The 21198-nt window shown below is 45.3% G+C and overlaps 1 protein-coding gene across 2 annotated transcripts in view; it reads left to right on the forward strand.

Moving 5' to 3' along the window:
• The first annotated feature begins 5170 nt into the window (after window positions 1-5170).
• Window positions 5171-21198, forward strand: part of zmym4.1 (zinc finger MYM-type containing 4, tandem duplicate 1) — a 29307-nt gene continuing 13279 nt past the window's right edge. Inside the window, exons 1-14 of one of the 2 annotated variants that reach the window (XM_024396025.2) lie at window positions 5171-6763; window positions 7011-7157; window positions 7365-7426; window positions 7675-7827; window positions 7997-8048; window positions 12387-12657; window positions 12923-13112; window positions 13348-13551; window positions 13827-13977; window positions 14074-14189; window positions 14414-14590; window positions 14782-14932; window positions 15047-15219; window positions 18379-18529. In XM_024396025.2, coding sequence (XP_024251793.1) covers window positions 6484-6763; window positions 7011-7157; window positions 7365-7426; window positions 7675-7827; window positions 7997-8048; window positions 12387-12657; window positions 12923-13112; window positions 13348-13551; window positions 13827-13977; window positions 14074-14189; window positions 14414-14590; window positions 14782-14932; window positions 15047-15219; window positions 18379-18529 — 2278 coding nt within the window. In that variant the 5' untranslated portion in view covers window positions 5171-6483. The remainder of the gene's footprint in view (window positions 6764-7010; window positions 7158-7364; window positions 7427-7674; window positions 7828-7996; window positions 8049-12386; window positions 12658-12922; window positions 13113-13347; window positions 13552-13826; window positions 13978-14073; window positions 14190-14413; window positions 14591-14781; window positions 14933-15046; window positions 15220-18378; window positions 18530-21198) is intronic. The other variant, XM_024396024.2, reaches the window with a different exon arrangement.

Here is a 21198-nt window from a genome sequence, read left to right on the forward strand (position 1 = left end):
AATAATGTGACGTAAATGGAGCGCGCTCAAACTTCCCATCATTCTGATTACGGTAGTCATTTCGTCACCCTCATCATGGCAAAGACACGGAGAAATGCATATGATGCAGCTTTCAAGTTGAAGGCGATCGATCTGGCTGTTGGAAAAGGAAATAGAGCTGCTGCACGGGAGCTTGGCCTTAATGAGTCGATGATAAGACGTTGGAAACAGCAGCGTGAGGAACTGACTCCGTGCAAGAAGACAACAAAAGCTTTCAGAGGGAAGAAAAGCAGATGGCCCGAACTAGAAAATGAGCTTGAAGACTGGGTCAACACACAGAGAGCAGACGGCCAAGGTGTTTCAACTGTGCAGATCCGACTGAAAGCCAAAACAATCGCCACCGCAATGAAGTTTGAGGATTTTAGAGGTGGACCATCGTGGTGTCTAAGATTTATGAGACGTAAAGGCCTGTCCATCAGGGTACGGACGAGTCTGGGTCAGCAGCTCTGAAGCTATTCAACTCCCACACCGAAGGAGATGACTTCAGTGGTTTCAGCCTATTTATTTTTGTTACAAGCCGTGTTTCGTTTAAAAGCTGTGTAAAGTTAATTTGTTTCAATGTACCGGTAGGCACCTGCGGCTTATAGACATGTGCGGTTTATTTATGTACAAAATACATATATTTTTTTTAATTCAGTGGGTGCGGTTTATATTCAGGTGCGCGTAATAGTCCAGAAATTATAGATAGTTAATCCAGAAATTTTTACCTTTGTCTCGATTCGGCAGATTAGCAGCTGTTTAGCATTTCATTTTTTTTTTGGGGGGGGCTAAATATAGGGAATATATTGATAAAAGTCACCTTGTCCTAGAGAGATTTACATGCTTATCAAAACTTCACACCAAGGTAAGCTTACATGAAACACAGCCCTTATTTTAAGTGTTTATAAAATCCCCTATTGGAAAAACGATTGGAACCATTTCCCTGTTTGACCACTAGGTTTTATGGGTGTTATGACTCATACTGTGGTACTCTATTTCGATCATCCAATAGCAGGGTTTCCCAAACTCTGTACTTTGTTCAGAAATAGACTACATTTTCTTAGATAAAATGCCTAATTATTCCCATATAATGTTTGGACAATAAAAAATGTAAATAGGGGGTGGGAGGTCATATAAACACAAACTTACTTCCTTGACAACAGCTCTGCTATGTGAAGCTCAAGAAGTATGAAATCCCTGACTTCTTATCGGATTGACCATTTATAACATTTAAAAGGCTGTACATGGTCAATCCAATGTCAGCAGTGGCTGTACATAATTTACTGCATAGGGCCTATGCAAAAGTCAGGGCATTTATATTTATTGTGCTTAGCTGAGAAGAAGGAAGTTGTCAAGGAAGTGAGTTTGTGTTTATACTGGACCTCCTGCCTCCACATATCCTCAACCAATCATGTCAATGCAGAGCTATATGGAGCCCTCCACGTTGTTAAAAAAAAAAATGGGCAGTGCAGGGTAGTACAGAGCTCAAATTGGTCTCTACATGCCTCCGGAGGCTCTGCAATTGCGTCACACCATCAGATTAAGCATAAATTGCTTTAAGCCTTATGTTCACCAAATGTATCAAACTCTTTATGTTCTGGTGGAAGTCATTCATTGTCAATGGAGCAGTACGCAACACTAGTTGGGGATGCCGCAGTCACGCCATATGTCCACCAGGTGCACGTGCGTTTTGACATATGTTGTTTTTCAAGTTACAAGTTTTAATGTCACATGCATAAGTACAGTGAAATGCCTTTCTTGCAAACTCAAAACACAGCAATAATCAATAACAATAACTAGAAAGAAAAAAAAACAAGAAATAAGAAGAAATATGAAGAACACGATAAGTAAGTAAGCATACTATATACAGGGTCAGTTCCAATACCATATTTATAATGTGCAGGGATACTGGAGTAATGGAGGTAGATATGTATAGGGTTAAGTGACTAGGCATCAGGATATAAGATAAACAGAGTAGCAGCAGCTTGTATGTGAGTGGGTGTGCGTGTGTGTAGAGTCAATATAAATGTATGCATGTTATGTGTGAGTGAGCAGAGGATGGGGTGTGTGTGTGTGTGTGTATAGAGACATAAATAAACATAAAAGGGTAAATGAGGATACAAGGTTAACTCATTTTTTGCCGGATATCTAGTCCGCATTTTCCAAACTTGATGCACATCTGCTTCACAAGGCTGCAGAACAGTTTGCAGCCTGGTTCGACCAAAGTTAGTAATTAGACTAGATTCAAGTTATTCTCCTATGACCTACTCGTTTCATAGGCTGCACGCAAGGGCGCATTACAACAATTAATCTAGTTTGTTTATATTCTTCTGTCACATTCATCTCTAGCAACATGTTCCCATTTAGCAGGGTTCAAAACTAGATTCTGCCCGTTGGCCAATTTTTTCTTGAGCAGATGGTCGGGGGCTGGAACGTAATTACAAATCATTTGTAGATTGCAAATTGACCGCAAGAAGCCCAAACAGATATGTTTGACTAAAATATAATAATTTCAAACCTTGCTTTGTATACGATCATGTCATGTCTCTAGTATGCGTGGGAATACTTGGGAACGGATTTCTTAAATAAAAATCACTTGGAGCTGATTTCCTGGTGTTGTTTTTTGCTCAAAAAACCTGGAGGGCAAAATCAAATCACCAACGTGCCTCGCGGTGGCCGACAGCTGGGGAACCCTGCCATATAGAATACTGATTTCAAATCACTAGCTTGCCCTGTATGATGGCATGCTAAATTAGACAGAACAGTTCTGTGCATATTCATTTTGCATGGCGTTCTTTTGGTTTACTAGAGTCAAATTTCCAATCCTTCAGCTGGTACCTTCACCTCTCTAACTACATAATAGTCATTATCATTTGGCCTCTGTACATTGTGTCACAGTAAAAAGGTGTCCATTCTACTCAGGACCACTTTTAGTTGCTACTAATTTGACAGCCCTTAAAGAGTGGCCCATCAATTTAAATCCAATCTTTTTTTCATATTGGACATACATATTGCAGCATAAAAAATGATCTGTACATTGTGTCGCAGTAAAAGGGTGGGTCCATTCTACTCAGGAGCACTTCTACAATAGTTTCCAAATCTACAGAGTTTACACCCAGAGGATCGTAATAGTTTTATGTATGTCCAATATGAAACAAAATACTGGATTTAAGTTTACGTGCAACTTTATAAGGGCTGCCAAATGAGCAGTGACACTCATCTGGGTGTTAACTCTGGATTTGGAAACTACAAGTGCTCATGAGTTCCCCTTTTATTGCGACACAATGCACAGATAATGTTCGGCGCATTAAATGATAGGAGTACACACACAAAAAAAACATTGTTGACCATTTAGGCTTGAAAAAAATAAAATGACAATATCTTATAGAAATACTTTTAATTATTCTTTGTATGATAATTATTATAGAATATTGATAATTGTGCCAAAATTAGCAAAGTATACAGGATTGGACTTTTATTCTGAAGAATTCCAAAAATCCGTGACCCAGAAGTAGTTACCGTAGTTAATCTTGACCGCTTGGCACATCTGTGAAGCAAGCAAGAATAACTAAGTACTTTTGGGTCACCGATTTTGAAATCTTTCAGAATAAAAGTCACGTTCAGACATTGGCTTGACCATGTACAGCCTTTTAAAGGTTATAAATTGATAATCCGATAAATACAGCATTTACTGTGATATGGCCTCTGCAGAAGTCAGGTATTTCATACTTCTTGAGCTTCACGTAGCGAAGCTGTTGTCAAAAGGAAGTAAGTTTATATGACCTCCCGTCCCCACCTACCATCAACCAATCATGCCAACGCGGAGCTTTACAGGCATGAACAGAGCCCTTTACATTGTTACAACATTTAGGAGGAGCACAGCGATGTGGTGTGGAGCTTGATATTGAAACCTCCCGAGGCTTCGCAATTATGCCACACCCTCCGGAATCGCTTTGCCAGATCAATCATAAATTGGCTTTCATTATTCTTGTTGGCGGAACTGAGGTGTTGCAATGTAGATGTGAATCAGGAAATGACATAGCCAGGTCTTCCATGTTTACGCAGATGTATGTTTCGCTAGTTTCTTCGAGGAGCTGTGCAGAGTGAAAATGCAAAGGACTTGACTTCTGTAAAGTTATAACTCACCGGCATTGATATATCCGAAGTTAACGTCATATGCATGGCAAAGCTTAAGAACCTTGTTCGGTAATTCAAATTAAGACTCGTTTTAGCTGGCGACATATCGTTGCTACTAGCTGGCTAACGTTACCTAGCTAGCTTTCCCCACAACAAGGAGGCGGCAGAAGTAGCTAATGCATGTTGGCTAGCAAGCCTCTGATCCGTTTTTAGTATATTTTGGTGGACCTATATTGTGAGTGAGTGACAATAAGAGCTAGTCGTTTTTTGCCGTTGGAAGCAAGTCATGGCTGAATCCCAGAAAGCGGACCAGTCAGAGGTAATTAACGTTTTTGAATTAATGCTAGCTAGTTAGTTATGTTTTCTGCAAGCGAGGTAGTTAGTTATATCGACCCTCCACTTCATTTCCCGCCCAAGAAAATCAACACACTTAAACACTGCACTCTCAAACGTGGTTCTATTTGGTTCTCACTACGTTGGTATTTGATTGTAAGCATGAGTTTGACATTACCCCCAGTAGCCATGACACTTAATCTGTCTGTTAACTGTGTTCTTGACTTTGTCCTGGTCAGGTCAAGTGGTAATGAAAAACTCAGGGCCCTACTTATAGGACCATTATTAATAGAATATTGTCTTAACTCAGCATACAGGCGAGCCAAACAAGGAGATGGAGCAGCCAGCTCAGGCTGGAGCATCAGTGGATTCTGTGGGCCCAGGAGCATCACGCAACAATGCACCAACAGCCTCGGCAGATGGAAACAGTGGGGATGATGCTACCAATGCAGTCGGTGCAAGTACCTCAACTATAGACGGGGCAGGGGATGCTGGTAATACAGAAACTGTGAAGGAATCCTTTGTAGAGAATTCAAAGACAGTGGAAGAAATGATAACAGATGCCTTGCTGACTGTGGGAGAAATGGCCAGTGAAGAGGATTCACAGAGAGAAAGAGAAACAGCCAGTGTAGATGGTTCACAGAAGGAGAGAGAAACAGCCAGTGTCGATGATTCACATACGGAAGGAGAAACAGACCGTGTGGATGCTTCACAGGCGGAAGGAGAAACGGCCAGTGTGGATGCTTCACAGACGGAAGGAGAAACGGCCAGTGTGGATGCTTCACAGACGGAAGGAGAAACGGCCAGTGTGGATCCTTCACAGGCGGAAAGAGAAGCGGCCAGCGTGGATGCTTCACAGGCGGAAAGAGAAGCGGCCAGCGTGGATGCTTCACAGGCGGAAAGAGAAGCGGCCAGCGTGGATGCTTCACAGGCGGAAAGAGAAGCGGCCAGCGTGGATGCTTCACAGGCGGAAAGAGAAGCGGCCAGCGTGGATGCTTCACAGGCGGAAGGAGAAGCGGCCAGCGTGGATGCTTCACAGGCGGAAGGAGAAGCGGCCAGCGTGGATGCTTCACAGACGGAAGGAGAAGCGGCCAGCGTGGATGCTTCACAGACGGAAAGAGAAGCGGCCAGCGTGGATGCTTCACAGACGGAAAGAGAAGCGGCCAGCGTGGATGCTTCACAGACGGAAAGAGAAGCGGCCAGCGTGGATGCTTCACAGACGGAAAGAGAAGCGGCCAGCGTGGATGCTTCACAGACGGAAAGAGAAGCGGCCAGCGTGGATGCTTCACAGACGGAAAGAGAAGCGGCCAGCGTGGATGCTTCACAGACGGAAAGAGAAGCGGCCAGCGTGGATGCTTCACAGACGGAAAGAGAAGCGGCCAGCGTGGATGCTTCACAGACGGAAAGAGAAGCGGCCAGCGTGGATGCTTCACAGACGGAAAGAGAAGCGGCCAGCGTGGATGCTTCACAGACGGAAAGAGAAGCGGCCAGCGTGGATGCTTCACAGACGGAAAGAGAAGCGGCCAGCGTGGATGCTTCACAGCGGAAGGAGAAGCGGCCAGCGTGGATGCTTCACAGGCGGAAGGAGAAGCGGCCAGCGTGGATGCTTCACAGACGGAAGGAGAAGCGGCCAGCGTGGATGCTTCACAGACGGAAAGAGAAGCGGCCAGCGTGGATGCTTCACAGACGGAAAGAGAAGCGGCCAGCGTGGATGCTTCACAGACGGAAAGAGAAGCGGCCAGCGTGGATGCTTCACAGACGGAAACAGCAAGTGCAGATGGTTCACAGAAGGAAAGAAAAACAGCCAGCGTAGATGCTTCAGAAACAGCCAGTGCAGATGCTTCACAGACGGAAAGAGAAACAGCCAGTGCTGATGCTTCGCAGGCAGTCGGAGAAACCGTTGGCTCAGATGCACCCCAGACTGTGGAAGAAACAGGCAATACAAATGCTTCACAGACTAATGGTGGAACAGACAGCACAGACATACCTCTGGACATGGGAGTAGTGGATGCCGATGATGAGATGGAGGTCAATGCTATCAAAGTGGAGGAGGAACAGATGCAGGAGGAACACAACTTGGAGGGGATGCCTGTGATAACTGCTGTGGAAGAGGGAAGCGACATGGACGCTTTTAGCAGCAACTCCCTGGATCATGGGGATGAAGTGGAGAAGATGGACACCGGGACAGATGCACTGACAGAGAAGCAACGAGAGAAGCCCAGTAAGACCGGGCAAGTGGACAACACTGATTCCATGCCTTCTATTGTGGATACAGGTAATAAGACTGCTGCCTGCAGCTTTTTGTTGGCTATACAAGTTTAGGATCGGGATTATCAATTGTTTCCGTAGTTTGCTTCATTCATTTCTTCAGGTTGTTTGTTTTTACGGATGAGATGCTACCCTAAACACTTCGCTATCTTGCTTGACACTCAATTGCTGATGGAATGCCCCAGTGTCGAAAGTCCTCAGACACGTCACCTTACTCACACTGTCCCATCTCTCAAACATTGTCTCCACGACAGAGGACACCAAGCAACCTGCTGAGCAGACCAGCTTTGAGGAGGCTAGCGGTTCGTCTCCACCTATGGAGGGGGACCATTCTGAAGATGTCAAACCATTTCACCCCAGTCCCACCTCTAGCGAAGCTTTTCTCCCACAGAACAGTAAAGGTGAGAGTCCACAAGAGTCAGTCTTTGGAATATACAGTCTTTGGCTGCATGATGTTCAGACATGACCCGACTACTTGAATGTTAGTGTGGTCCCTCACAATATTCAGATGCTAATGAGTACACTTCTGTTTCTCAGTAATGGTTTTACTGTTAAAAAATAAGTAATCAAATCTCAAGCTGAAAGACCGGTTGCTTGTTTTTCTGCAGGCTCTGACAGTCCTGCAGGGCTGGAAAATGGAGTGACAGGACAGCAAGTCAAAGTTGTGGATGTGAGTATCCTCTCTCCAGCACAACCAAAAGAATAGAGTGAATTAATTTCCTCCCAAGTGACTACACAAGCTTAAGCTTGGCAGAAATGTGGCCAATGCTTAGGTGTATTAAAGATTTCGAGGTGTTGCGAAGGCTTTGTCAGAATACCTGTGTAATAGATGGCCGGTAAACATTCATCATTAACTTGCATGATTCCATCTACAATTCTTACTGAATCTTGCATGCTGCTGTTGAATGTTCTCTGCAGTCTGCCCAGCCGACAGCAGAGCCTGTGTCCACCAGCGTTGACACCCTCTCCATGGTGAATGTGAAGGATGAGCCAGTAGATGAGGAGTATGACCAGGCCCTGGCTCCAGTCGTCCTCACAGAGGGCGTCAAGGATGAACCAGACGCAGCGGAGGTACGACATCTCTAAACTCACTGGCCTTGTTCTAACGGGACCATTCAGTTGTCTGAACTACATGAAACGTTGTCTATTGACGTCAATGCATATAGTTCAAGCTGTGTGTGTATTTTATCCCAAATCCTGTGTGTGTGTTAAATGTATGTCACCTTTTTGTTATTTACAGGAGTTGAAAATCAGTAACGTCTTCTCTGTGGGCGGCGGCCCTACCCCAATCGGTGAGCAGGGCACTTTGATATTTGTACACATCAGGACACGTTAGTGGTCGCTCAACGGTCAAAGCCCTGAGGCAGTCTTTCTTAATCTTGGTCCTAGGGACCCAAATGGGTGCATATTTTTTGGGGTTGTTGCCCTAGCACTACACACCTGATTCCACTAATCAAATCATCAGCAAACCTGATTAGTGGAATCAGTGTAGTGCTAGAGCAAAAACCAAAATGTGTCCCCAGGTTTGAGAAGAACTGCCTTAATGTCGAAACTTGGCTACAGGTTTTTTTCTAGATCAAAAAGGGCCTTATGGGTGGCAAGGGGCAATTTCACATTTAACAATTTTCGAATTTAACAGAACTTTAACAACCCTTATTTTGGCGGGGTAGAGATAGTGTTCTGTTTTTAAGCCAATTTCCTGCATTTCTAAAATGTTCTAGATAGAGCTGAGATACATTTGTGCAGTTTTAATGCAAGTTTCTTTTGATTACTCATATTCTGCCATGTAGCTGAGAAACTTTTGCAGTTTTAAAGCTAATTTCCTGTTCTATGCATTTTGCCTTGGCTTATGCTGGGTTCTTTTGCTCAAACATACTAACAAAATTAATACTGCTAAATCAATTGTTTTTGGAATGGACAATTCTCACTGATGTCTAGCTTTTGTTTTGGTAATTGATAGTTCTCAAAGATTGTGTTATTAAAAAAATATACAGTGCCTTCTAAGTATTCAGACCCCTTGCCTTTTTCCACATTTTGTTACGTTACAGCCTTATTCTAAAATGTATTTAAAAAAAAATCTGTCATCAATCTACACACAATACCCCCAAATGTAAAAGAAACAGGTTTTTAGACTTTTTCTCATTTATAAAAAATAAAAATGTCACATTTACATACGTTTTAAGACCCTTTACTCAATACTTTGAAGCACCATTGGCAGCAATTACAGCCTCGGGTCTTCTTGGGTATGACGCTTCAAGCTTGGCACAACTGTGTTAGGGGAGTTTCTCCCATTCTACTCTGTAGAGCCTCTCAAGCTCTGTCAGGAGGGATGGGGAGGATTGCTCTACAGCTATTTTCAGGTCTCTCCAGAGATGTTTGAGCGGGTTCTAGTCTGGGCTCTGGCTGGGCCACTCAAGGACGTTCAGAGACTTGTCCCAAAGCCACTCCTGCGTAGTATTGGCTGTGTGCTTAGGGTCGTTGTCCTATTGGAAGGTGAACCTTCATCCCCATCTGAGGTCCTGAGCTCTCTGGAGCAGGTTTTCATCAAGGATCTCTTTGCACTTTACTCTGTTCATCTTTGCCTCGATTCTGATTAGCCTCAAAGTCCCTGCCGCTGGAAAAACACCCCCACGGCATGATACTGCCACCACCATGCTTCACCGTAGACATAGTGACAGGTTTCCTCCAGACGTGAAGCTTAGTATACAGTCGTGGCCAAAAGTTTTGAGAATGACACAAATATAAATGTTCACAAAGTCTCCTGCCTCAATTTGTATGATTGCAATTTGCATACACTCCAGAATGTTATGAAGAGTGATCAGATGAATTGGAATTATTTGCAAAGTCCCTTTTGCCATGCAAATTAACTGAATCCCCCAAAAACATTTCCACTGCATTTCAGCCCTGCCACAAAAGGACCAGCTGACATCATGTCAGTGATTCTCTCGTTAACACAATTGTGAGTGTTGACGAGGACAAGGCTGGAGATCACTCTGTCATGCTGATTGAGTTCGAATAACAGACTGGAAGCTTCAAAAGGAGGGTGGTGCTTGGAATCATTGTTCTGCCTTTGTCAACCATGGTTACCTGCAAGGAAACACGTGCTGTCATCATTGCTTTTCACAAAAAGGGCTTCACAGGCAAGGATATTGCTGCCATTAAGAGTGCACCTAAATCAACCATTTATCGGATCATCAAGAACTTCAAGGAGAGCGGTTCAATTGTTGTGAAGAAGGCTTCAGGGCGCCCAAGAAAGTCCAGCAAGTGCCAGGACTGTCTCCTAAAGTTGATTCAGCTGCGGGATCGGGGACCACCAGTACAGAGCTTGCTCAGGAATGGCAGCAGGTTTGAGTGCACCTGCACGCACAGTGAGGCAAAGACTTTTGGAGGATGGCCTAGTGTCAAGAAGGGCAGCAAAGAAGCCACTTCTCTCCAGGAAAAACATAAGGGAAAGACTAATATTCTGCAAAAGGTACAGACTGCTGAGGACGGGGGTAAAGTCATTTTCTCTGAATCCCCTTTCCGATTGTTTGGGGAATCCGGAATAAAGCTTGTCCGGAGAAGACCAGGTGAGCGCTACCTTCAGTCCTGTGTCATGCCAACAGTAAAGCATTCTGAGACCATTCATGTGTGGGGTTGCTTCTCAGCCAAGGGAGTGGGCTCACTCATAATTTTGCCTAAGAACACAGCCATGAATAAAGAATGGTACCAACACATCCTCCGAGAGCAACTTCTCCCAACCATCCAGGAACAGTTTGGTGACGGACAATGCCTTTTCCAGTATGATGGAGCACCTTGCCATAAGGCAAAAGCAATAACTAAGTGGCTCAGTGAACAAAACATTGATATTTTGGGTCCATGGCCAGGAAACTCCCCAGACTTTAATCCCATTGAGAACTGTGGTCAGTCCTCAAGAGACGGGTGGACAAACAAAAACCCAGAAATTCTGACAAACTCCAAGCATTGATTATGCAAGAATGGTGCCATCAGTCAGGACGTGGCCCAGAAGTTAATTGACAGCATGTCAGGGCGGATTGCAGAGGTCTTAAAAGAAGGGTCAACACTGCAAATATTGACTCTGCATCAACTTCATGTAATTGTCAATAAAACCCTTTGACACTTATGAAATGCTTGTGATTATACTTCAGTATTCCATAGTAACTTCTTACAAAAATATCTGAAGACACTGAAGCAGCAAACTTTGAAAATGTATATTTGTGTCATTCTCAATTTTTGGCCACGACTGTACAGGCCAAATAGTTCAATCTTAGTTTCATTAGATCAGAGAATCTTGTTTTTCGTGGTCAGAGTCCTCGAGGTGCCTTTTGGCAAACTCCAAGCAGGCTGCCATGTGCCTTTTACTGAGTGGTTTCCGTCTGGCCACTCTACCATAAAGGCCTGATTGGTGGAGTGCTGCAGAGATGATTGTCCGTCTGGCAGATATGCCCATCTCCACGGAGGAGCGCTGTCAGAGTGAGCATCGGGTTCTTGGTCACCTCTCTGACCAAGGCCCTTCTCCCCCGATTGCTCAGTTTAGCCGGGCGGCCAGCTCTAGGAAGTGTCTTGGTAGTTCCAAACTTGTTCCATTTAAGAATGATGGAGGGCACTGTGTTCTTGGGGACCTTCAATGTGGCAGATGTTTTTTGGTACCCTTCCTCAGATCGGTGCCTTTTTGCTCTAACATGCACTGTCAACTGTGGGACCTTATATAGATAGGTGGGCTTTTCCAAATCATGTCCAATCAATTGAATTTACTACAGGTGGACTCCAATCACGTTGTAGAAACATCTCCAGGATGATCAATGGAAACAGAATGGGGGTCTGAATACTCATGTAAATAAATTATTCTCTGTTTAGTATTGTTAATAAATTTGCAATTTCAAAAAACCTGTTTTCACTTTGTCATTATGGGGTATTGTGTGTAAATTGCTGAGGATTTTTTTGTATTTTTAAAATCCATTTTAGAAAAAGGCTGTAATGTAACAAAATGTGGAAAAGGTCAAGGGGTCTGAATGCTTTCCGAAGGCACTGGTGGTACGTTATCTTTTCTACATACTTTATATCTGGTTTTAGGTGTTAAAGTTTACACGGAAAGCGTTTTTAAATTTAAAAAAATGTACGTCTACTTTTTCTCCCCAATTTCGTAATATCATATTGGTAGTTAGTTTTGTCCCATCGCTGCAACTCCCGTACGGACTCGGGAGAGTCGACGGTCGAGAGCCATGAGCCCTCCAAAACATGACCCCGCCATGGAGTCTCTAGATCGCAATGGGACAAGGACTTCCCGGCTGGCCAAACCCTCCCCTAACATGGACGACTTTGGGCCAATTGTGCGCTGCCTCATGGGTCTCCTGGACGCGGCCGCCTGCGACACAGCCCGGGACCAAACGCGGATCTGTAGTGACGCCTCTAGCCGCTAGACCGCTGCGCCACTCGGGAGGCCGGAAATAGTTTTTTTTAACATCCCAAAAATTTGATTGACATCCCAACCTGAAAAATATATATATATTTTCATGGCAGAAACATCCCTGGGCTGTGAGTGGATCGTTATAGTCTACCGCAAGCTCTCAAGGAGCAAAATATATTTCTCTCTTCCCTCAATCTCCACCCATCCTCTCTATTATTCACAGCCACATCCATACCAGTGACCTCCCTCTCCAAGACTGTAATGCCTCCCTTGACCCCGGCCGCCGCCTCCATCCCTCCGCTGATGCCCATGGCTATGCGGGTGGCCTGCTCGGCCTGTAACAAGGTGTTACTGAAGGGCCAAACAGCCTACCAGAGGAAGGGCTCCTCTGACCTCTTCTGCTCCACGTCCTGTCTCACCTCCTATAGTCCCCCGTCTGTCGTCAAGACGACTGCCCCCTGCCCAGCCAAGAAACCCTGCCACTACTGCCTCAAGTGAGTCTTGCTGTTGTCATGCCAATGGAGTAGCTATGTAGACAATTATTTAAGGAAGATAAAGGAATGGACCAAACTCCAAAGGTGACGACCAATAAAAATCATTTGATTTACCTTTTGTACTTAAGCCTTACTCTATGATTCACATTTGACTTCCATTGTGCTACCTTTTTCCACATGCATTTTAATGTAAGGCACTGTGAGCTACCTGAATGTAAACAAAAATATGTTCGTAGATCAATTATGAACTTATCACCCCCCTCAGGGAGATTGCAAACCCCAAGGACGTGATCACAGCTCCTGTGGACACCATGGGCACGGTGAAGGACTTCTGTAGCCAGACCTGCCTCTCCTCCTTCAACTTCAAGAGGAACTCTGCCGTCTCCACCCTCTCCTCCTCCCTCTCCACCATGACTGGGGCCGTCAAGTGCAGCATGTGCAAAAAGGCCTGCATTGTAAGGGACTTATGGTCTCTGCGCGTGTCAGTGTGGTAGTTGCTAGGAGTAACAAAATTGGCCATATAAAACTGGTAATGTCAGAGTTGACAGGGAAGTGAGAATTTTTGGATTGACAGACTTTTTTTTTATAGTGGGTTTTAGTGTTAAAGTATAAAACTGGACTCCTTTTGCCTTAAATATTTATTTCTGCCCCTCTTGCCTCAACATGAGCTCCTTGTTCTCTCCCACACAGAGTAAACACGAGGTGATCTTCCAGGGCAGCATGCACAGGCTGTGCAGCGAGGTGTGCTTCACGCGCTTCCGCTCCACCAACAAGCTGTCCATGAACAGCTGTCAGAGCTGCAACAACTACTGCTATGGCAAGGTCACCGTGCTGGTCATGCAGGGGGTCAATAAGACCTTCTGCAGCGCCGGCTGTGTCACCACCTTCAAACAGGTAAGAATCTGATCCCTGAGATGCAGGTCACGCAGTCAGAAGAAGCCGTTGGCCTGTGGACTGTAACTAGGGCTGTTTTCTAAAAACGTTACGATTTGTCAAATCCTTGCTTCCGACCACCCTTGTTTTCTCAATTCCTCTCAAAGCTCTTCGGATGTGGAGGTCCCAGGGAGGGACCTTGGATCTTCTCCAGTACATAAAAACCATCTACCTGTAAGTTAAAGCAAGCAAAAACACTCACTCTCTCTTCCTCTGTGGTCGGTCTGGTTTTTCAGAAAGCTAAGAAGTCTGTGGCATGTACTATGTGCCGCAACTTCCGCGCACCGGTGGAGATGGTCGACAGCGCCGACTCTGATGGCAAGCTGGAGATGTTCTGCTCTACTGGCTGTGTTACAGCCCACAAAGTACAGACCGTCAGCTCCTCAGGTATAGCTAGGCTAACCACCTCGGCAACATTGCTCTCGCTCACTCGTATGCATATACATTCATAACACTCCCTCTCCTCCTTTCGTGTCGACCTAGGTGCTCAGGTAGAGTGCAACACCTGTGGTCAGAAGACGGTGCCCTCCTTCCACCTGGCCATGTCGGACGGCTCCATCCGGAACTTCTGCACCATGAACTGTGTTGTCACCTTTCAGGTAACACCTCCTCTGGGTTGATGAATTAGCTCAGTTGAAACGTCAATTAGAGTAGAAACATTTCAAGGACGGCAACTTAATGATCTTCAATGATCTTAATTGAGGCTCTAATAGCGCTTGCTTTTGATATTTTATGCTTTGTTTATAAAACATAGCCATGTACAAAGTACTGTTTCCTGTCCTGCACTGACACTACAATGTTATAATATTTCTGTGGCCTGTAGGATCAGTTCAATAAGAGCAACTCCCAGAGCCAGATGAACGTGACCCCGGGCACAGGGACCACCGCTCCCCCCGCGGCCCCGGGCCAGACCAGGGACAGTGGATCCCAAGGGACCAGACTGCCCTGCTTCCAGTGCCACCGCCTCTTCTCCTCCAAGCCCGAGCTCATTCAGTTCAAGGTACCTATACTGTATTTAATATCTCTCTCTATCCCCCTCATTTCTCTTTCTCTTGTCTCTTTGCTTTTCCATCTTCCTCCATTTTGTTGAACTCTGTCGCCCTCTCACAAACACACCCCGTCCTCTATGTCGACAGCCTCTGTTAATGCTGCTGTAGAGTTGATTGAATGTATATGTCTGCAACCCTACAGGATAAGATGGTATTCCTCTGTTCAGTAAATTGCTCCGAGGAGTACAGAAAGATCAACTATGAGATGGCGCGCTGCGAGTACTGCAAGATTGAGAAGCCAGCCAAGGAGGTCAAGAGAATCAACAATAGGGACTACACCTTCTGCAGTGAAGGTGAGGATGGAGACCGGACATGTTTTAATAGGCCTGCTACTTCCAGGAGTTTGCGCCTTGGTGTTTAAAGACACATTTCCCTGTCTCTTGCCCTCTTCTCTCCGCCCTATCCAGGCTGTAAGCTGCTCTACAAGCACGACCTGACCAAGCGCTGGGGGAAACACTGCAGAACCTGTGCCTACTGCGCCTCTACCGCGCAGGAGGCCGTCACGGGCCAGTACGGAGGCAGGGTGGAGGAGTTCTGCTCGGATGAGTGCAAGTCCCACTACACCCTGCTCTTCTGTCAGGTATAGGAAGGAACCACGCTAAAGAACTGAACAAAACACCTAGGGTTCAATGAGGCTCAATACTGAGGAGCAGTCTTCTGTTGGTGTCTATCCCCTTGTTCTTTCAGTTTGAATGGATCTGAAATGACTCCAATACAAACTTTTGTGAACTTGTCTGAAAACTTGGAGACTTGTTCTCTCATATTTGTGCAGGTGGGAGGAAGAAGTTGGGGATAAGAAACCACATGAGTGAATGAATTGAACTTTCCAAATGGTATATCCAATGTGGCAGTTGGAATCGCTGTTGGCAGGGCAATTAGTGTAAGTGCTTCAGGCATCCATGTCAGCAGCAGTCTCGTCGCAGAACTTAAGACTGCCGTCGAAACAAAGACGGTTCTTTGTTCTGCCAAGTTATTCAAGGATGGAAAGAGGAAAGCTCCACACCACTCTCACTTAAATATCTTACCTAGTTATTTTCAGATCTCATTTTGCTCTTTGGCATCTGTGTTTGTGATTTCTGTAACCATTTGCTCCTCTCGCTTGTAGGCTTTACAGACGCTCCCCACCTCTTGGATGCAACCCTTCTAATTTAGTTTACAGTACGTACGCACACAACTTATGTGGAATTCCTGGTCTCTGGCCGTGTTTGGACCAATGCAGAGTTCATCTCAGCCTATGCTACCCTTAAGTCCTTTGACTTTTTGTCCCTGACGGAGACATGGAACACCCCAGAGAAGACTTGCTACTCCAGCTTTCCCCTCACAGCCCGAGAGCATCTGTTCGTTGCGGTGGTGGAACAGGGCTGCTAATGTCTCCTGGGGGGAGATTTTCTCTCTTCTCCCTCACCTTTCCTCCCGGCCGGCACGGGCCTCCATGGCTGAGTGACTCATTGCGATCTTACAGAACAGGGCTGCGGGCAGCTGAGCCAAAATGGAGGCTACACTTGTGGACGGCCTATCATCCTTTCACTCCCTCCTCTTCACCTTCTCTTCCTCTGTATCCACTGCTAAAGCCACTTTCTGTCACTTTAAAGGTCATGTTTCTGTCTCTTACCTGTAGGAAACTATTTTCCTCCTCCTCCTCCCTCATTAATCCTCCACCCCCTCCCTCGTCCCTCTCTGCTGACGACTTTGTCAACATCTTTGAAACGAAAGCTGAAGACATCTGCTCTTCATTCACTCAGCCTATAAGCCCTGCAAATATTGAGGTCCGGCCGCCTGACCTGCCTGCCTGCTCGACCACATACCCTTCTCCAGACCATCTCTGGAGACTTCCCATTGCTCTCTTCCCTTATGAACTCATTCCTGATCATTGGCTGCGTCCCATCAGAATGGCCCGATTCACTCCCCTCAAAAAGCAAACGCTCGTTGACTCTGACGTCATGAACTGCAGACCGGTATCCCTCCTTTTCTTTCCAAAACACTTGAGCGTGCTCTCTCTGACCAACTATCTCATTATCTCTCTCAGAATGACCTTCTTGACCCTAACCATCATTGTATCAAGATGCATAACTATTTAGTCACTATTTAATTTCAAGCTGCTGTAGCCTCATGCTCAAAGTAATCAGGCCTTGCAGCGATGATGACATCCAATGGGATATTAGACTGACATGGATGATATCAAAGATGGTCGTAAGGACTTTTGTGGTATCTTCAAGACTGGTCACTCAACCGAGACTGCTCTTCCCTGTGTCACAGAGGCTCTCTGCACTGCCAAAGCTGACTCTCTCTCCTCTGTTCTCATCCTCCTAGATCTATCCAATGCCTTCAACACCATGAACCATCAGATCCTCCTCTCCACCCTCTCAGGGTTTGGGCATCTCAGGCTCCATCAGATCCTCCTCTCCACCCTTTCAGGGCTGGGTGTCTCAGGCTCTATCAGATCTTCTCCACCCTCTCAGGGCTGGGTGTCTCAGGCTCTATAAGATCTTCTCCACTCTCTCAGGGCTGGGTGTCTCAGGCTCTATAAGATCTTCTCCACTCTCTCAGGGCTTGGTGTCTCAGGCTCTATCAGATCTTCTCCACCCTCTCAGGGTTTGGGCATCTCAGGCTCCATCAGATCCTCCTCTCCACCCTTTCAGGGCTGGGTGTCTCAGGCTCTATCAGATCTTCTCCACCCTTTCAGGGCTGGGTGTCTCAGGCTCTATCAGATCTTCTCCACCCTCTCAGGGCTGGGTGTCTCAGGCTCTATAAGATCTTCTCCACTCTCTCAGGGCTTGGTGTCTCAGGCTCTATCAGATCTTCTCCACCCTCTCAGGGCTGGGCGTCTCAGGCTCTGCACACTCTTGGATTGCATCCTACCTGGCAGACCGCTCCTGCCAGGTGACATGGAGAGGATCTGTCTGCACCACGTACTCTCACTACTGGTGTGCATTATTACGATTCACATGTAGCTAGCAGATAATTATGAAGTAAAACAGTTGCTTTGTGTTTCTTGTTTAGTTTCTACTGCCATTGTTGTCCTGGCTGAGAGATGGTTCAGTGAATGGGTAAGTCAATAGGGCTAGAATTGGTAGCTACCAACGAAAGAGGTACATCTACCTTGCATAAAATTCGTTTTAGGTCATTTTTGCCTGTTTGACTAGCTGGTTAGCTTGATTATTACGATTCATATATCTAGCTGATAATTAAGTAAAACGTTTGTTTTGTGTATATCATGGAAAAAGGTTCAGTGAATGGGGAGGTGAAGAGTGAGGTAATACAGTAGGGGGAGTGAGAGTGCTGCTCAAATGTATTGTTTTATGCATTCTCCACACTCTCGTCCTCACAAGAAGGTACTCGAGAATTCACTCAGAGCACGAGTGTGGATCACAGCAGTATGTCTATTGAGGAAAAACACCTTGTGTCTTTACCTGCAAACATCAAAGCAGTGACTCGTTCATGCTCTACAACATCCATAGAGTACGACCCTACCTCACACAGGGAGTAGCGCAGGTCCTAGGCCATCTCCCGTCTGGACTACTGCAACACTCTGTTGGCTGGGCTCCCCGCTTGTGCCATCAAACCCCTAAAACCTCTTCAGATTATTTTAAATAATCCCAACCCCCCCCCCGATACTGCTGATACTTTGAGGTAACATTTATGTACTGGTATGTGCATGTCCCACCTGGCTAACTCTTAAGAAATTCTTACTCTGCGCTACTCTCTAACTGCCTTTCCTACATCTTGATTTTTGCCTCAGGTGGCCAAGTGTGATGCGTGCGAGCGCCAGGGGAAGCTGATTGAGACCCTGCCGATGCTGGGCGAGGTGAAGCACTTCTGCAACCTCCAGTGTCTGCTCGACTTCTGCAGCCTGCAGACCCAAAACCAGGGCAAGCCCCAGGGCCAAAAGGGTAGGACTTAGGATATAGCACAATTGTACTGTTTCATCATAGGGTACTACATGTCCTTGTGTTGCCTGTTACAGCTCGTGATTTGAAAAGAGAGGTACACACAAAGTCTCAGAGTCCCCCAGTGTAGATGAAAGGGAGGAGATGGGTTGAAGGAGGATGTTTTAAGCATTGCAACAATTGGGACCTTGTGTATGTGTGCCATTCAGAGGGTGAATGTGCAAGACAAAATATTGGGGTATGGTAGGTGTCAAGAGCTGCAACGCTGCCAGGGTTTTCACACTCAACAGTTTCCCGTGTGTATCAAGAATGGTCCACCACCCAAAGGACATCCAGCCAACTTGACACAACTGTGGGAAGCATTGGGAGTCAACATGGGCCAGAATCCCTGTGGAACACTTTCGATAACTTGACGAGTCCATGCCCTGAGGATTTGAGGTTGCTCTGAGGACAACATTAGGTGTTCTGAATGTTTGGTATACTCCTTGCCTATAGAAAGTCTACATGTCCTTGAATCTTTTTCATATTTTGTTGCTTTACAAAGTGCGGTTGAAATAGTTGTAAAATTTTTTGTCATTGATCTACACAAAATACTCCATAATGTCAAAGTGGATAATAAAATGAGAGATTATTTTACAAAACAAAATAAAAATGTAATAACTAAAATTGTCATTGTATAAGTATTCACCCCCTTTGTTATTGCAAGTGTAAAATTAGAAGTAAAGTAAGGTTTGGCCAGAAGTAAAATCTGGCTTATCAACTCACATAAGCTATATGGATTCCCTCTGTGTGAAATAATAGGGGTTGACATGATTTTTGAATGTGACTACCACTTCCTCTGTCCCCCCCATAGATACGTAAGGTCCCTCAGTGAACTATTGAATTTCAAGTACAACTACAAAGACCAGGGAGCTTTTGGAAAGCCTCATAAAATAGGGCAGATTGGTATATGGGTAACAATAACAAATCAGACATCGAATATATCTTTAAGCATGGTCAAGTTAATAATTATGCTGTTTGATGATGTATTAAACCACCTAGACACATCAAAGATGCAGCTGTCCTTCTGAGCTGCTGGACAGGAAATAAAACTCCTTAGAGATGAGGCCATTGGGGATTTTTTTTAAACAGCTACAGAGTTCAATGGCTGTGATGGGAGTGAACTGAGGATGAATCAACAACATTGTAGTGGCTCCACAATAATGACCTAAATGACAGTAAAAATAATTAAAATATCCCAAAACATACATACAATGCATTCGGAAAGTATTCAGACCCCTTGACCTTTTCCACATTTTTTTGTTTCGTTACAGCCTTATTTTAAAATTGATGAGGGAAAAATAATAATTTAATCAATCAACACAATACCCCATAATGACAAAGCAAAAACAGGTTTTTAGAAATGTTACCAATTGTAATGGAAGAAAAATGAAATATCACATTTATGTAAGTATTCAGACTTTACTCAGTATTTTGTTGAAGCACCTTTGGCAGCAATTACAACCTCAAGTCTTCTTGGGTATGACGCTACAAGCTTTGCACACTTGTATTTGGAGTGTCTGCCATTCTTCTCTGCAGATCCTCAAGTTCTGTCAGGTTGGATGGGGAGCGTCGCTGCACAGCTATTTTCTGGTCTCCAGAAATGTTTAAGTCCGGGCTCTGGCTGGGCCACTCAAGAACATTCATGGACTTGTCCCTAAGCCACTCCTGTGTTGTCTTGGCTGTGTGCTTAAGGTCGTTGTCCTGTTGGGAAGGTGAACCTTCGCCCCCGTCTGAGGTCTTGAGCGCTCTGGAGCCGGTTTTCATCAAGGATCTCTCTCTACTTTTTGCTCTGTTCATCTTTCCCTCGATCCTGACTAGTCTCCCAGTCCCTGCCGCTGAAAAACATCCCAGCTGCATGATGCTGCCACAACCATGCTTCACCTTAGGGATGGTGACAGGTTTCCTCCAGACATGACGCTTGGCATTCAGGCCAAAGAGTTAAATCTTGGTTTCATCAGACCAGAAAATCTTGTTTCTCATGGTCTGAGTCCTTTAGGTGCCTTTTGGCTAACTCCAAGTGGGCTGTCATGTTCCTTTTTACTGAGGAGTGGCTTCCATCTGACCACTCTACCATAAAGGCCTGATTGGTGGAGGGCTGCAGAGATGGTTGTCCTTCTGGAAGGTTCTCCCATCTCCACAGAGGAACTCTGGAACTCTGTCAGTGACCATCGGGTTCCTGGTCACCTCCCTGATCAAGGCCCTTCTCCCTCGATTGTTCAGTTTGGCTGGGCAGCCAGCTCTAGGAAGAATCTTGATGGTTCCAAAATTCTTCCATTTAAGAATGATGGAGACCACTGTGGTCTTGGACCTTTTTTTTGGTACCCTGCCCCAGATCTGTCCTTCGACACAATCCTGTCTCGGAGCTCTACTGACAATTTCTTCAACCTCATGGCTTGGTTTTTATTCTGACATGTGCTGTCAACTGTGGGAACTTTATATAGATAGGTGTGTGCCTTTCCAAATCATGTCCAATCAATTTGAATTTACCACAGGTGAACTCCAGTCAAGTTGTAGAAACATCTCAAGGATGATCAATGGAACAGGATACACCTCAGCTCAATTTCGAGTCTAAATGCAAAGCATTGTTTGGGGCAAATCCAACACATCACTGAGTAACTGCCTCCTTATTT

Source organism: Oncorhynchus tshawytscha, linkage group LG31 (assembly GCF_018296145.1).
Source record: "Oncorhynchus tshawytscha isolate Ot180627B linkage group LG31, Otsh_v2.0, whole genome shotgun sequence".
Classification (NCBI taxonomy): domain Eukaryota; kingdom Metazoa; phylum Chordata; class Actinopteri; order Salmoniformes; family Salmonidae; genus Oncorhynchus; species Oncorhynchus tshawytscha.